The sequence below is a fragment of the Rhinolophus hipposideros genome (genome assembly GCF_964194185.1).
Source record: "Rhinolophus hipposideros genome assembly, chromosome: 20".
Taxonomy (NCBI): domain Eukaryota; kingdom Metazoa; phylum Chordata; class Mammalia; order Chiroptera; family Rhinolophidae; genus Rhinolophus; species Rhinolophus hipposideros.
Window position 1 is genome coordinate 8,121,416 of NC_138066.1, and position 16,687 is coordinate 8,138,102.

Here is a 16,687-nt window from a genome sequence, read left to right on the forward strand (position 1 = left end):
TAATGGCTCTAAGCACTAACAAATCAATTCGTCCTAAACTTCTCACATCAGGCTGATTCTGTCGGACCAATTTTATAGGCAGGAGAATGAGTGGGAACCTGGCTTTGAATTCTGTGTTGAATGATGCAAAAGCCAAGCTGGAGAAACACCCTTAGAAGCTCTGAATCCCCATCCCCTATCAAATGCCTATTAAAAAAAAAACAACCCCTAGATCATCCTCCATCAAATTATTTATAGGTGACAACAAATATTTCTAATTATATCCATTCACGGCCACAGTCAGTGAATATTGTGCAAAGAGATTGCCAAAACAAGGTTTTGCCAAGTAGTTTCCCAGATAGGACAGCTGAGGTGGCTGCTGTGTTGGCAGAATGGTCACTATAAAAGTGGAGTGGCGATGTCTCTGTCCTGTCCTTCCTCAAAATTCTTTAAGGTATGTATACGTGGAAGAACACTTGGCTAGTTTTACATTCCTGATAATTATTATTCACTTAAGGGAGATGGCTATTGTTTCCCAAATTTTAATTTTTCTTTCCAACATTCCTAAGAATGATATTGTGCACATAGTTACTATTATTTTGTGATTAAATGAGAAAAATAAGATAAAAGAATATGCATTCCCCTGTTTGTTTTTTCTTTCAACAGTAGTTGTCTGCTTTGAGCCTGCCATCTTCTCCATCTGGTAACACAAGAGGTAAGAGTAATCTATTATTACACTCTAAAGAACAAAGGCATCTCTAAATTGCCATGTCTTAAAGAGCTACCACGTTATTTCTTAATTTAGTATTGAGAATAAGATACAAGGAGCAGCTGCTCTTTAAACATGGCTTCTCATAAAATTTTGACTTTTGAGATCATTTAAGCACACACAATTTAATGACTCTTCTCTTTTACATGTTGTTAGAACTTCCAAAAGAATGCAATGATTGCATGCAATGTTTAATGTGAACTACTACTGCAACTTAATCAATAAGGATATATCAGAGAGATGGAGTGGTAATATCAACAATATGTGATCTGGAAGTCAAAATTTCTAGATACCAAGCCAGGCTTTTCACTGACTCTAGTTTCCTGGGTCAAGCCAGTTGACATTTATGCATCTTGAAATAGTGTATTGCAGTGGAATTAGCACTTACCTTGGACTTAGGAGAACAGGGTTCATGTCCGAGCACCACCACTTATACCTCTGTGACACTGAATGACCCTGCCACTCTCCTTAGTTGAAGGAGCCTTAGTTTCCTCATCAGTAAAATGAGGAGGCTGTGTTCTAGGTGACTGCTAGGGTCCCTCCAGCTCTTGCCATCTCTGATGTAAGTCAGGGGTTCCCAAGGACTTCTCCTATAGAACAATAACATTTAAAGGACCTCGCCCAATTCCACGTGTCAGGACCTATACTTTCTGTATTAAGGATATATATAATGATGAAAACCTACATCCATTTAATAATTATTTCATATGAGTTTATATTTCATATATCAGGTTATTCATTTAGAAAAGAACAGGACACACTGTGTGGGAATGTTGCTTGTTGAACTTGAGGCAATTATCACTGTGCAAGTGGATTCAAGGACTTGCCACAACAAGCCTAAGGATCCTTGGGGGCTTGTGACCCACAGCTAGGAAACAAGCGATTTCAGACATGAGATGGGAAGGATAACACCCTTTCTGTTTTGTGGACACACTGTATATAGTAGTCGTTTCTACATGATAGTGTGTTGTTAATTCAAAGTCGCCTGATGTAAAAAAAAACACAGAAACAAAAAACAATGTAATTGAATTACATTTCTCCTTTGAAGGAAAAAAAAAAACCTCTCATATTAAATTCTAACATCTGTCCCCTGAAAATGTCTAAAAACTTTTACAAGTAAGAACTACATTGATTTCAGAGATACAATATACAGCAAATTCCATATTTAACATTGTGTAAGTTGAGAGGAAGTTTAATGCTGATGATAAAAGACCAAGATTCCTGGAAAGCCTATAAAAGTTTGAGGCAGTTGTCATTGGCAACCAAGACACTGTTTTCCAGAAACCAGCCCCTCTTCTGCTCCACAAAAGTCGCCTTGTTTAACTGTGGTCACTCATCCTCTCCTTGCCATCAGGGCAAAAGGACTTACTTTCTCACAATTAATTTCTCAGTGGGAAAAAAAATTAAGTTTACTTTGGCTTGAAACTTTGTACTGGCTATCCATTTCAGAAGAGATTTTTAGAGGATTGGTATTTTTAAGATGAGAGGAGGAGGGAAAGAGAGAGGGAGGGAAGAAGGGATGGAGAGAGAGAGAGAGAGAAAGAGAGAGAGAGAGAGAGAGAGAGAGAGAGAGCTACAACAATAAGAATCATAAAAATTATTGGTATGTTATAATCTAGCTAAAAACAAAGAGAAGTATAGACTAAAAATATACAATCGCTACAAAAATTTTATTAAAAATTCATTTTTTTCTCCAAGAAACTTTTAAAGTTATGTTTCGTTTAGACAATATTTCTGACTTTCACAATTGAAGAACTGATAAAACATACTTAATTTCGACTTAGGACAAAATCATTTGTTAGATTTTCAGTTTTTATTGTACTTATTTTTCCCTTTATTTACCTAACACTTGTCAGTTAACTGGGAATTTATTTGTGCTAATCAGATGTTTTCAACCTGGACTATGTCCTCACAGAACAGATGTACCTTTTCATACATCCAATTTTAATATTTTTTATGTCTCGTTTATACATCCAACTTTAATAATTTGGGGCAGGGGGAAAATTTGCCTAAATATTTGAGTTTTTAAAACAGGTCCATTTAGATTGTAAAGTCATTTTTAACAGTTATTTTCCATTTCTTTGTATCATCACTATATCAAAAAAGGGGGGTGATGTAGAAAAAAGGAAAGAAAAGAAAAGCAAGCAGAAAAAGAAAAGATTCTAGACACACTTGAGGCATTACAAATGTTGCTGACTGAAACGTCAATTCCTCCACGTTTCTCAGCTCATAGAGAAGATACAATGGAGACTTACAACTGCTAGAAAAATAAAGCTACTAATATGAGGCTTTCGAAGCAATGATCTACTCTTTCAGAAACTTTACATGGTATACAGGAGTGAGGCATGAAAGCAAGGGTTAGGAAGTAAACATGGCCAATCCAATAAAGCACGTTAATGTGAAAGCGACAGGAGACTGTCCACCCACACCCTGGGTCATCGTCCAGCTCTGTTTCTTCCCTCTAGGTCCACCTGGTGCTGGGCTGCCATCCATAACCTGCAGCCATGAGTAGCGACGCCGAGATGGCTATTTTTGGGGAGGCTGCTCCTTACCTCCGGAAGCCTGAAAAGGAGCGCATTGAGGCCCAAAACAAGCCCTTTGATGCCAAGAACTCTGTCTTTGTGGCGGACCCTAAGGAATCCTACGTGAAAGCGACAGTGCAGAGCAGGGAAGGGGGGAAGGTGACAGCCAAGACTGAAGCTGGAGCTGTGAGTATATAAAAAAAAAAAAAGGAGGGAGAGACATAATTGACCCTTTAACCCTTTTCTACTACTTAGTTGATACACATGGGCTTCTCCTTTTCTTAACAGACTGTCACAGTTAAGGACGATCAAGTCTTCTCCATGAACCCTCCCAAATACGACAAAATCGAGGACATGGCCATGATGACCCATCTCCACGAGCCCGCGGTGCTGTACAACCTCAAAGAGCGTTACGCAGCCTGGATGATCTACGTGAGTGCCCCCTTGGACATCACGTTTCCATAACTCCAAGTACTCTGTTAGCTAAAACAAACTAGACTTTATTTTCAGACTTTGCTACTGAAGTGTTATCTCAAGACCCATCATTTGGTTAGTGTTGTAAATCCTGATGTATTTGAAAATATGTATGTGGAAAGCCATCTACCTAAGTCTTGAATTAGCTGAAAAACTGAAGCATTTTGTGCCACAGTGGGTGTTAGAGAGAGGCAGCAAATGAATGAAACCATGAAGGCTTATGAGAACTAATGCAGTACTTAGGTCTCTCTCCATAATTCCAAGGCAGATTAATGAGGTGGTTACTGATTGAGCAACCATGTCATTTCCTACAGACCTACTCGGGCCTCTTCTGTGTCACCGTCAACCCCTACAAGTGGCTGCCGGTGTACAACCCCGAGGTGGTGTCTGCCTACCGAGGCAAAAAGCGCCAGGAGGCCCCGCCCCACATCTTCTCCATCTCTGACAACGCCTATCAGTTCATGCTGACTGGTGAGTGAGCCCACAGTTACAATTTTTATAGCCACTTATAAAATATTTGTATACTGATAACACAGAAGACATAGGTCCAGTATTTGGAGAATAAAATGTTCAGCATGAACATAATAATAGAACTAATAAAATTGGGGAAATATATTTAGAATGAAATGCATCCGTTCCCAAACTATAAGGAACACTGCTTAGATTTCTATGCTAAAATCCAAATTAATTAATGTAAATTACAACTCAAAATCAACTAAATGTAGCCATCAACTATGCATTTTAATTATAGCTAACATATCATCTCTTCTAAAAAGTAAACTTTGAAATCTCATAGTGATAAGTTACCCCAATTACTATATAAAACTTTGGATTGGACATTATTAGCATCATGGTAGCAGCTTGAACTATGAACGAGGACATGAAACTATTATTCATCCATCTGCTATCGATAGTTTATTCTCATGGATAATATGGCGAAATAATGCATTACATAGTCTATCACACTAAAGGTATTGGGAGTTTAGCACACTGATTAATTAGCACATCTTTTTATTTTTACTTAATTACTTATTTTTAAAAAATATCTTGTGAAGAAAGCAGAGCACCAGTTTATACAGTTATAATTTTTGTGTCAGTGTGGGCTTTTAAAAGAGAATTTTGAGTTTACAAGGTCTGGGTTAATCTATGTGCTAAGTGTTTTTTTTTTTCTAAACATTATCTTCAGCTTCAGTTTCTCATTCACAGATCGTGAGAACCAGTCGATCCTGATTACGTATGTACATTTCACATCTTCTTTTCTGTTGAGTTTTGATCCTTGTAGTGGTTCCTACTACAGCCTTAGATTCTGAACTTTTCCTTCTGTCTGTACCTGACAGTGGGGAATCCGGGGCAGGGAAGACTGTGAACACCAAGCGTGTCATCCAGTACTTTGCAACAATTGCAGTCACTGGAGAGAAGAAGAAGGAGGAACCTGGTAAAATGCAGGTGAGTCTGACAGCAGAGTCAGCATCAAGACTGCCAGGGCTCTCAGGAAATCTGGAGCCCCAGATGTGAGGACGGCTCTTGCCTTTGCAGGGGACTCTGGAAGATCAGATCATCAGCGCCAACCCCCTCCTGGAGGCCTTTGGCAACGCCAAGACTGTGAGGAATGACAACTCCTCTCGCTTTGTAAGTCTCTTGGACATAGAAGGGTTTACTCAGCCCTTAAATGCCAGAGAAAGCATGTCTGAATTATCATTTCAATCTCTTCTTTCTTGTGTACTTCAAGTTATGTATATAATGTCATCTTTTTTCTTGCAAGGGTAAATTCATCAGGATTCACTTTGGTGCCACAGGGAAACTGGCTTCTGCTGATATTGAAACATGTGAGTAATAATAAATATTAGTGAGTGAGAATCTTTTTCTTTGGGGTACATATTAAAAATCTTGTTCTTATCTATGTTGTGTGAACTTTCCAAACACCTCATTTTCCACTGGGGCCTTTCCTTTTAATCTCACTTTCTAGATCTGCTAGAAAAGTCCCGAGTCACTTTCCAGCTAAAGGCTGAGAGAAGCTACCACATATTTTATCAAATTATGTCCAACAAAAAACCAGAGCTGATTGGTAAGAAATAGCTTCGATTGATTTCTACCAAGAAATAATAACAGCCCATCTAAGAAGTCCCTCTGAAGTGTTTTTGATAACTAAAGTAACTCTGTCTGTATTTACTCTTTTCCATGTGTTCAGAACTGCTTCTGATCAGCACCAACCCATATGACTTTGCCTTTGTCAGTCAAGGTGAGATCACAGTCCCCAGCATTGATGACCAGGAGGAGCTGATGGCCACAGATGTAAGTAACAGATCTTTTCCAGTCCACAACACTCTCCTCTATTAGAGTGGATAATCAGAAAGACTATAAATAGGCAATACTATCTTTCAGGCTTTCCTACCCGTAGAATGAAATTACAAGATATTGCAATGCGACCTTTCCCCCCCCCACACACATGTATTAGAAATTTTAAATGTCTGTAATAAATGTTAGGTCTCTGTCATTCCTTGGATAATTGACTTTCTTTTCCTTATCTCATCAGTCATTTTTGGTCAATTTTTGTACTCCAATAACGATGCTTCCCTTTCATTTTATGCCAGAGTCTACATCCAGGAATCTGAGAAAGAGCTATAATATTTTTACATTTTTTGTAATAGAATATGAAATTCCCACAGTTCCTCTATAATCGAATGTGAATACAAACTTTCTTTTGAATATACCTCCATGGGTTAATAATATAACCATCTCCTGCCTATGCAGCGTAAGAAGAAATGGATTGCCCACCTGAAACATACTCTTTTGGGGCTCCATGAAGCCTTTACATTCATTTTTGAAACTATAGATACTCTCCCCCTCCTCTTTTTTAAATTTTTTAAATTAAATTTATTGGGGTGACATTGGTTAGTAGAATTATATAGGTTTCAAGTGTACTTTTCTATAATACGTCATCTATATATTGCACTGTGTTCAGAGTCAGTTCTTCCATCACCAGATATTTGACCCCCTTTTCCCACTTTTACCACCCTTTCCCTCCCTTACCCTCTGTAACCACTAAACTGTTGTCTGTATCTATGAGTTTTTGCTTGTTTGTTTGTTGCTTTCAGTTTTATATCTCGCATATGAGTGAAATCATATGGGTCTCGATTTTTTCTGACTTATTTTGCTTAGTACTTGGATAGGAGACCCCCCTCCTCTTTTTTTTAAGGATTATTACTCTGGTTTATTTTCTTTATACATCTTTTGCATTTTCTTTTGAGTTTCTGAATAGTCAATCTTCTTTGATTATTCCTAACTTTAATACCAGTGGGAATATCTCAACATTCCCAAGATAGGATTGAAACTTGCTTGCAAATATACTTTTAAAGTATTATTTTCAAGAAGTCTACAAACTAGTTGTGTGCCTTTATCTTATAAATATCAGCTCTTACTCTCTATAACTTATTACTATATCCATATGTCCAAACGTGATATGGAGTTGAGAAATGCTCCTAGTGACAGAGGTTAGACAAATGTAGCAGTCTTGCTCCAGGACTTCTATAATAATGTCTAGGTTCTGTAAATAGGTAGTCAGAGAGCAGAACTGAACAGCTGAGGAAAGCGTCTTAGGAGACAAACGTGGTAAATAACCATACCTTCTTCTACCTTCTCTGATGCCTGCCCCCATTGCATAAGCCTTTTCAAAGCTTAGCATGGGCAACTATGAAGATAATCAAAATCTGATAGAGAAAAAAGATGCAAAAGTATTTCAATAAAAGGAGAAAGGTCTTTCCACAAATGTCTCTTACCTACATGAATAATTGCCAGGTAAAGTTCACTGCCAGGAGTCTCATGCTCAGCTGAGCTGTGCTCTGATATCAGAGAGGCATGTGGAGAAAAACTCAGGCCACTGCTGGTGTCCTCATATCCTCTTCCCAACTGCATGCTTCATGCCCATTAGTGTGGGAAGGTAGACTTTGATTATGTATTGGGTTAGGACAACATAGGAGAAGGAGGAGCAAACAGATTTTTGAGGCTAGAGAAAAGAGCAAGGAAATCCATGAGACAATAAGTATGTGTGGCAAGGCCAGGCTAATGTGGAGAAATGATGAAAGCACTGGTTTTGGTATCCAAAGCCATGGCTCCGAGTCCTGGCCGAGTGAGCGTGGACAAGTCATCTAACATCTTTACTGTCCACATGACTCAACTTTTACTAAATACCTCTTGGTGTTGCTACGTGGAGCAAAATGGTGATGAATCTGAGTGCCTTTTGAAAATGATAAAGTGTTAGTCAAATATAAGACAATGCATGATGAGGAAAAAAGTAGGGAGGAGTATCTTGAGGCTTCCATGGCGATAATTGTGAGGTGAGTTAAATCCAACTCTTCCCAGACTGCTGTGGACATCCTGGGTTTCAGCTCTGAGGAAAAAGGGGCCATTTACAAGCTGACAGGAGCTGTGATGCATTATGGGAACATGAAATTCAAGCAAAAGCAAAGGGAAGAGCAAGCTGAGCCAGACGGCACTGAAGGTACTACACCCTGTGAATATTTTTCAATTAACAGAATTGACATCATCAGCTCCTCAAAGACACGGACCATGATTTTACTTTCTTTGACTTATTGAATGACAGGAAACAGTATCAAGGGAAAGAAATGACACACACACTCACTGCCTGGTGTTTTACATGACTGAGCAGATTTGTGGAGATATGATTTCTGCCCATTCCATTCTTCATTGGCTTATTTGCAAGCTAGTATTTGCTATGTGATTAAAACGTTTTTTATTCCAGTGAATAAACTGTGTGCCCACATGCATTATGGGAAAAAAAATAGATCTGAATTTTCCTATCACTATTTATCTAGATTAGAGTTTCTCATATCATTTTTATCCGTGGTCCACTTTAGCTGTGTTTCAAATATCACACAGAGCATCAATTCCCCAAGTGTCAAATTATCATTTTTTAAAAAATGCCTGAAATTAGCAATGCTTTTGAAGCGATATTAGCAAATGAGTTGTTTTTGCCACATTTGTACATACTACTCTTTGAGCAAAACTTTTTTTCTGTGTCATTGTCATTCACACCTTAAATTGTGTAAGCCATGATCGGTTTCACCATTCTTACCTTGTTCGTGCAGTTGCTGACAAGGCAGCCTATCTCCAGGGCCTGAACTCTGCTGACCTGCTCAAAGCCCTCTGCTACCCCAGGGTCAAGGTCGGCAATGAGTACGTCACCAAAGGCCAGACTGTACAGCAGGTAAAGATGACTTAACACTCTCTGATTGATTTGAACCACAGGAGACTCGAGGGTCCATCACTGTCTTCAATCCAAAAACTAAACTACCATTGTTCTTGAAGGTGATCAACTCGGTGGGCGCTCTGGCCAAATCCGTCTACGAGAAGATGTTCCTGTGGATGGTCACCCGTATCAACCAGCAGCTGGACACCAAGCAGCCCCGGCAGTACTTCATCGGGGTCTTGGACATCGCTGGCTTTGAGATCTTTGATGTGAGTTAACAGGAACTTTATAGTAGGAAAGTTTACAGATCTTGCTGCTGCTGTCAATATTGGAAAATAGCTGTACTACGAACTAACTAGACACATGAAAGAAGACTAAGTTATTTCGAGCATTCAAAAGTATCTTTACAAAAGTACAAAATGGAACTTGTGCTAAAGGAGGGTCTTTGAAGAGATACGAAAACTAGTGAATAGGTATAAATAGGAAAAGAGAGTTTTAGTCTTTCAAGTCTAGAAGTCTCAAAAATGGTCCATGAAAGGTTAAAATAGTCAACATCTATCCTGGATCCAAGCAGATGAGTATAGAAACACTTCCTTAAATTACTCTGAATATTTAAAAGATGTCCTCATTTGCTGTTGCATTTTGCCTCGTATGCGTGATTTCATGCAGTTCCCTGGAAAGCAAAGTACTGAGAGTCATTTCTCCCTTGTTTAGAATTATTTCATATATTAAGAAAACAATCTGAGCCTTCGTAATTTAATAAACCAAAATGCCTTAAATTCAGAAGGAGATATTAGTAGTATACAACTATTAAGTATACAAATACTTAAGTTATGAGTAATTTCTACTGTTTATATTTTCTCTAGTTCAACAGCCTGGAGCAGCTGTGCATCAATTTCACCAATGAGAAACTGCAACAGTTCTTCAACCACCACATGTTCGTGCTGGAGCAGGAGGAGTACAAGAAGGAAGGCATCGAGTGGGAGTTCATCGACTTCGGGATGGACCTGGCTGCCTGCATCGAGCTCATCGAGAAGGTCTGTTTGACTTTTCAAGCCTTCAAAACATGAAAAACAAATAGTCCACCTTCCCATGTTTAACTGCACTCCCAATTTTCAAAAAACAAGCAGTGATGTCTTATGATATACTTGTGTACTCCAATCAGTTGTGAGGTGCGTCACAAGTGATCTGTTCTTAACGAAGAAAGTAATTTGTAGAAAAATGATTACAACACACACACACATACACAGTCACGTTTATCCCTCACTGTTATTTTCCTTCACTGTTATTCCTACATGATTTCATGCACATATGAGAAAGAAATGAAATCACAGCTAGCCTTCTGAGTATTTTAATTAACTCTGGTGAACTCATGATGGTGTATTGTGTATATATATATATATATATATATATATATATATATATATACATATATATATGTATATATATATATATATATATACATATATATATATGTATATATATATATATATATATATATCATCGTTCATATGTTAAGGCAGAATATGTCAAGATATCTTAAAGGTTGGAAGGTTACAGTCATTAAAACTATGATGACTACTGAGTAAACTGATAATGACTACTAAATAAACAACGAACTTCCCTATAGCCTTACCTGGAAATGAGCCCTGACTTCTGCATTATCAAGAGGGTAAAGCGATAGTTATATCAGTTCTGAAGATGTTAAAACTCATCAATCATCAAACACCTTCAAAAGTGTAGTGGAAACTCATCGTATACCTGTTGATATCAATAAGGCATCTCTGTGAATCCTACCATAAGCAGTGGAAAAAGCAAATGCAACTGCCCTGGAGGAAAACTTCAAAAACTGATGTCAGAATTCATAAAAAATATGCGAGATGAGAGCGTAAAAGCAGACTAGGTGTGCCCAGTTGGAGAGAAAGATATTTTAATTCGATGATATAATATCTCTACTATTCATCAAAACTGTATGGTCCTCAAAAACAGGCATTTCTGTTTTTTTGTAGTATTTCAGTTTCTGGAACACTGAAAATAGTTTGGAGAAGATAATTTGTGACTGAAGCAAAATCATCAGTGTAGAATTTTCTACCAGGCTTTCATATCAAATTTGCCACTGAAAAGAGTCAATCTGCTTACAAAGCAAAACCAAATTAGCATCACTTAACTCCACAGTGGTGGAGAATATAGCTTCAAGTACAAAGAGTTTTAATGCTACAACATAAGACAAACTTTTTTACTGGGAATGGATCATTTCTAGTCATTATTCATAATCTCTCTTCTCTTTATATTTTTGTCATGTCTAGATTTGCAGTGAAGGAAGTTACACTGTCAGTAGGAAAGAAAGTATTTAGATATATACACTTATGGAATAAAGAATTCAGCTTTCAAATGGCAGCTTTGGAATTTAATTTTATACTCTGCACATAAAGTTTGTCAAGTGGCCCAGATGGGCTTCTTTTTTTTTTAATTGAGTTTTCTAGTTAACATATTTCCCATATGTCCTTGGTACATGATTGCTTCACATTTCAGTAGTAGACAATAGGCTATAAAGTAGTATCATGCCTATTTAATTTCTTATCATTCCAAGTCTTCTTTTGGAACATTATATTTTCAGGTTTCCACCAAGTACATAAATTATTGGAGCATATTTTTCTGAGGGACTCATCATTGTCCCATTTTTCCTACTCTTAGCCTATGGGCATCTTCTCCATCCTGGAAGAGGAGTGCATGTTCCCCAAGGCCACAGACACCTCCTTCAAGAACAAGCTGTATGAACAGCACCTGGGCAAGTCCAACAACTTCCAGAAGCCCAAGCCTGCCAAAGGCAAAGCTGAGGCCCACTTCTCGCTGGTGCATTATGCGGGCACCGTGGATTACAACATCGCCGGCTGGCTTGACAAGAACAAAGACCCCTTGAACGAGACCGTGGTCGGGCTGTACCAGAAGTCTTCAATGAAGACTCTGGCTCTCCTCTTTGCTGGGGGATCAGCTGCTGAAGGTCATTTTTAATATCATGAATATGTTCCTCGATTCACAAACCAGAAATATACTATTTATCAGAGACAGATATATTTATAGCAAGACCTAACATGAAAATACCAGCCAAATGGATCTAATGAAATGAAGTATATTTAATAAGTGTGCTACCATCTTATGATCATAGACTTTAGGAACTAAAATTGACACTATAGATCATTTAGTCTATGGTTTCCTTTCACCAGTAAAGAAACAGAGACTCAGAGAGCCTAAGTGACTTGCTCAGTATCATACATCTCATTTCTACCATATTAATAGTATTGACTCCTTCAAGGAACCCACTAAATTGGAGATGAGCAAATTGTTTGTCAGGGCACTAGTGCTTGAGAAATTGAAGTTCTGTTCTTTTACGTTTCCTAAGATCAGTAATAGTACAAGTAATAGCATAAAAATACAGACAAATAGAAGACAGGACTTCCCTGAAAGTCAGCAGAGGCTCCCCTACCTGAGACCAAGCAGGCACCTTTACCTGTTCTGTGACGGATGTGTGCACTAAGAAGGCACTATGATTGTCTTCTGCGCACTTCCTCCAGGGGAATAGACTTTGCTGATTTGGATTAGAGGAGTCCCATCCCTTCCCCAAGTATACTCTTCTCATACACAGTTCTTCCGTTGTTGGTGTTGTTTTTCTGAATACTTATAATGTGAGCCAATGCTTATATTTTCCAAATCTAGAGTTGAAGGAGGAGAGATATGGAAAGACGAATAGGAATGATAACATGAATGAGTGCAAATTTCAATTCCCAAAGGAATTTTGGCAGCCCTGATGTCTATGGCTAGTACTTAAAAGAGCTGTTGCAAATCATTTTAATTATTTTATTTTATTTTTCAGAAAGTGGTGGTGGTGGTGGTGCAAAGAAAGGTGCCAAGAAGAAGGGTTCTTCTTTCCAGACAGTGTCAGCTCTTTTCAGGGTACAGTATATTCTTGAATTCCAAAGGATTGCTTATGTAAAAAAATTAAATTATCATAAATGTACAAGAACTTTTAAAGAAATCTATGGTGAAGCTGAAAAAAGTACTTATGCACTAAAAAAAAAAAAAAAAAAAAAAACCTGAGAAATATCTTAGGAAAAATGTAACAAGAAGCAGACCCAGAGTGCATCTCTTCACATCAAACTTGATGATAAATGAACCGTATCCTCTCTAAGCTCCAAATCTAAAATATCTGGCATTAAATAAACTTCACATGAAATCAAAGCCTCTCTTAAAAGCAACCACTGGTTTCAGTTACGTCTATTTTGTATGACCAAAGTCTCTATACAAATTTTCGCTGATTGGCAGTGATTGAGAAAAATAAACTGAAGTTGACTGTATTGTGTAACCCATAATTTTCTAACTATACTTCATGTATGTGCTTTGTCTTGGCTATCATTATTTGTTCTTCATTGAGACAGCTCATTAAAACATGAAACGGGAGCACATTAACCACAGGTCATTCATTGACAGGGACCCTCAAGTCGATGGAACTAGAGACTATTTTCAAATATTTCATATGGTTTTATAGGAGAATTTGAACAAGCTGATGACCAACTTGAAGAGCACTCACCCCCACTTTGTACGCTGTCTCATTCCCAATGAAACTAAAACCCCTGGTAAGATATTTCCGATACCCAAATAAGACTTCAATGTGACTTTTCATTAGACTTTTATACAGAAAACATATCTTCTTTTCAGGGGCCATGGAGCACGAACTTGTTCTGCACCAGCTGAGGTGCAACGGTGTGCTGGAAGGCATCCGTATCTGCAGGAAGGGTTTCCCCAGCAGAATCATCTATGCAGACTTCAAACAGAGGTTTGTGTCTCATGATTTATTCCTTTCAATTTGCTAGTCTACACCAATATTGCCATATCACTCAAATATTTTTCAACTTTTCCTTGAACACTGAAATGCAATTATTTAAAATGTGATCATAAAAGAAAGGAGTCTTGGTTTATATTATCATACATTTTTCATCATATCTTTGCAAGTTCTACACAAAGCCCTGATCGATTATGTGAATGCATTTTTCCCCAACAAAATCAATCTATAATTTTGTCAATGATAGCTACCAACAGTTCCACCGTTTTTTAATTCAGTGAAGAAAAACCACACTTTAATGTCCTTTTTATTCTGACAGATACAAGGTTCTAAATGCAAGTGCTATCCCAGAGGGTCAGTTCATTGACAGCAAGAAGGCTTCTGAGAAACTTCTAGGGTCTATTGACATTGACCACACCCAGTACAAATTTGGTCATACCAAGGTACTAACTACGTAAATTGCTACCTATCATAATTTCATCCCCTTTGGACTTTCTCATGAATGGAAATAACGTATTCAATTGGTTCTTTGGCAAGGTTTTCTTTAAAGCTGGCCTGTTGGGAACTCTAGAGGAGATGCGAGATGAAAAGCTGGCCCAACTCATCACACGCACTCAAGCCATGTGCAGAGGGTACTTGATGAGGGTGGAGTTCAAGAAGATGATGGAGAGGAGGTAAGGGACCAAGTACAAGTCCTCTTCCACTTTTACAGTTGAATCCAATGCATTCATTACTTTTGTTGAGGGATGGTCACTTTCCACATTCTTTTTCATTTGCATCTTTTTTCCTTTCTTACAGAGAGTCCATCTTCTGCATCCAGTACAATATCCGTGCTTTCATGAATGTGAAACACTGGCCCTGGATGAAGCTGTATTTCAAGATCAAGCCCCTCCTCAAGAGTGCGGAGACCGAGAAGGAGATGGCCAACATGAAGGAAGAATTTGAGAAGACCAAAGAAGATCTAGCGAAATCGGAGGCAAAAAGGAAAGAACTTGAAGAGAAAATGGTGTCTCTGATGCAAGAGAAAAATGACTTACAGCTTCAAGTTCAATCTGTGAGTATTAAATGTTGCATAGTTTAGCCATTTCTTACATAGTCCAAACACTATCTGACTTGATATGAGAACTTTTTTAATTTAAGGTTTATAAATAAATGGTTTCCACCGAAACATTTCTTGTAATTGTTTGCCTTTCAAAAATACTAAGACTCAGACCTAAAGAAGCGATAGATGCAAAGTCAGAAATTATGCTGCATATGTTCATATGTACATTCATACATCATTTGGTTGTCAGTGAGCAAAGCAATAAAAATATCCATAGACGTTTTCCTTTCTTTATAGAACCGTCTCTTGGATTAGAAGGTTCTCTCCTTGGTAAATATTTTTCGCATAAAATAGAAGTTATGTTTTCTTTATTGGGATAGAAAATGGAAGAAAGCTGAGTCTTACCATAAATAAGTGACTTTTCCAAAGTAGCAAAGGTGCAAATTTTGCCAAAAGGCTCATTTTCCTGATTCCATGCATGGATATTTGTAGATCTGTTATTATATTTAATCAGTAGATTGAAATTACTCACATTTTGTCCTTTTGATTTTAAAAGTTGGCAAGTCAGTTGGCATATGTGTTGACCAAACTGGTTCAGTTATTGAGGTTTCCACCTTTTAATAAATGTTGTGTATGTGCAGATAGAGCTTAGGAAAATGAAAATATTTAATTTCTCCCTTTAGGAAGCAGAAGGTTTGGCTGACGCAGAGGAAAGATGTGACCAGCTGATCAAAACCAAAATCCAGCTCGAGGCCAAGATCAAAGAAGTGACTGAGAGAGCTGAGGATGAGGAAGAGATCAATGCCGAGCTGACGGCCAAGAAGAGGAAACTGGAGGACGAATGTTCAGAACTGAAGAAAGACATCGATGACCTTGAGCTGACACTAGCCAAGGTTGAAAAGGAAAAGCATGCCACAGAGAACAAGGTACAAATCATGATTCCTTTTAGAATATTTACAAGTGCGAGCTTATTACTGAAGTATTTTAATTGAAAGTTTGTCTTAAAATTATTGAATATGAAAGGAAAGTACCATCATAATTATGTCATCTTTTTAGTCTTTACAATTTCTATTTACCTTGACCTTTATCTCCCATAGGTTTTAGCCACATAGGCCTGAGTTAGCTTGTAGTTTCCCTTTTCTATCAGGCTGACGTTGCTCTAAGATTATTACCATGTTTTTCATCAAGAGGACAGGTGTCATTAACATTCCTGATATTTGTCCAAATCTAAAGGTGAAAAACCTCACAGAAGAGATGGCAAGCCTGGATGAGACCATAGCTAAGCTGACCAAGGAGAAGAAGGCCCTCCAGGAGGCCCACCAGCAGACCCTGGATGATCTGCAGGCAGAAGAGGACAAAGTCAACACCCTGACCAAAGCTAAAACCAAGCTGGAGCAGCAAGTGGATGACGTAAGTGTGAAAAACACAGTGTTTCCCCTTAAGAGGAAATAAACAATTGTAACATGTAACCATAAGTGATGCTCATTAACTTTTAGCTGCTGTTGGAAGTAATAATTAATGTTATCAGGCTATTTGGTGTATCTTTTTCAATTGTCCTGTGTATCTTTGAAAGCTACTAATACAGCGTCCAGTGCTTAAGAACTGAAGTAAATAAAACACATTATAAATTTAGCTTGAAGGATCTCTGGAACAAGAAAAGAAACTTCGCATGGATTTAGAAAGAGCCAAGAGAAAACTGGAGGGTGACCTAAAATTGGCCCAAGAATCCACAATGGATGTAGAAAATGACAAACAGCAGCTTGATGAGAAACTCAAAAAGTGAGTACGATATAATACAGTTGTAACCTGCTTATTATCTGTCATTTCATATGATATATACGCTTTAAAGATCCCTAAA

The 16,687-nt window shown here is 37.9% G+C and overlaps 1 protein-coding gene across 2 annotated transcripts in view; it reads left to right on the plus strand.

Annotated features, from left to right (window-relative positions):
• The first annotated feature begins 217 nt into the window (after positions 1-217).
• Positions 218-16,687, plus strand: part of LOC308488404 (myosin-4) — a 28,395-nt gene continuing 11,925 nt past the window's right edge. Inside the window, exons 1-25 of one of the 2 annotated variants that reach the window (XM_081028075.1) lie at positions 218-433; positions 649-694; positions 3,214-3,456; positions 3,559-3,702; positions 4,059-4,215; positions 4,951-4,978; positions 5,082-5,190; positions 5,281-5,373; positions 5,507-5,570; positions 5,711-5,809; positions 5,933-6,036; positions 8,104-8,242; positions 8,850-8,968; positions 9,070-9,219; positions 9,817-9,987; positions 11,645-11,951; positions 12,822-12,901; positions 13,494-13,581; positions 13,664-13,781; positions 14,107-14,230; positions 14,325-14,461; positions 14,586-14,841; positions 15,513-15,755; positions 16,063-16,239; positions 16,463-16,608. In XM_081028075.1, the coding sequence (XP_080884201.1) occupies positions 3,253-3,456; positions 3,559-3,702; positions 4,059-4,215; positions 4,951-4,978; positions 5,082-5,190; positions 5,281-5,373; positions 5,507-5,570; positions 5,711-5,809; positions 5,933-6,036; positions 8,104-8,242; positions 8,850-8,968; positions 9,070-9,219; positions 9,817-9,987; positions 11,645-11,951; positions 12,822-12,901; positions 13,494-13,581; positions 13,664-13,781; positions 14,107-14,230; positions 14,325-14,461; positions 14,586-14,841; positions 15,513-15,755; positions 16,063-16,239; positions 16,463-16,608 (3,257 nt within the window). In that variant the 5' untranslated portion in view covers positions 218-433; positions 649-694; positions 3,214-3,252. Of the gene's footprint in view, positions 434-645; positions 695-3,213; positions 3,457-3,558; positions 3,703-4,058; positions 4,216-4,950; positions 4,979-5,081; positions 5,191-5,280; positions 5,374-5,506; positions 5,571-5,710; positions 5,810-5,932; positions 6,037-8,103; positions 8,243-8,849; positions 8,969-9,069; positions 9,220-9,816; positions 9,988-11,644; positions 11,952-12,821; positions 12,902-13,493; positions 13,582-13,663; positions 13,782-14,106; positions 14,231-14,324; positions 14,462-14,585; positions 14,842-15,512; positions 15,756-16,062; positions 16,240-16,462; positions 16,609-16,687 lie in introns of both variants that reach the window. The other variant, XM_081028074.1, reaches the window with a different exon arrangement.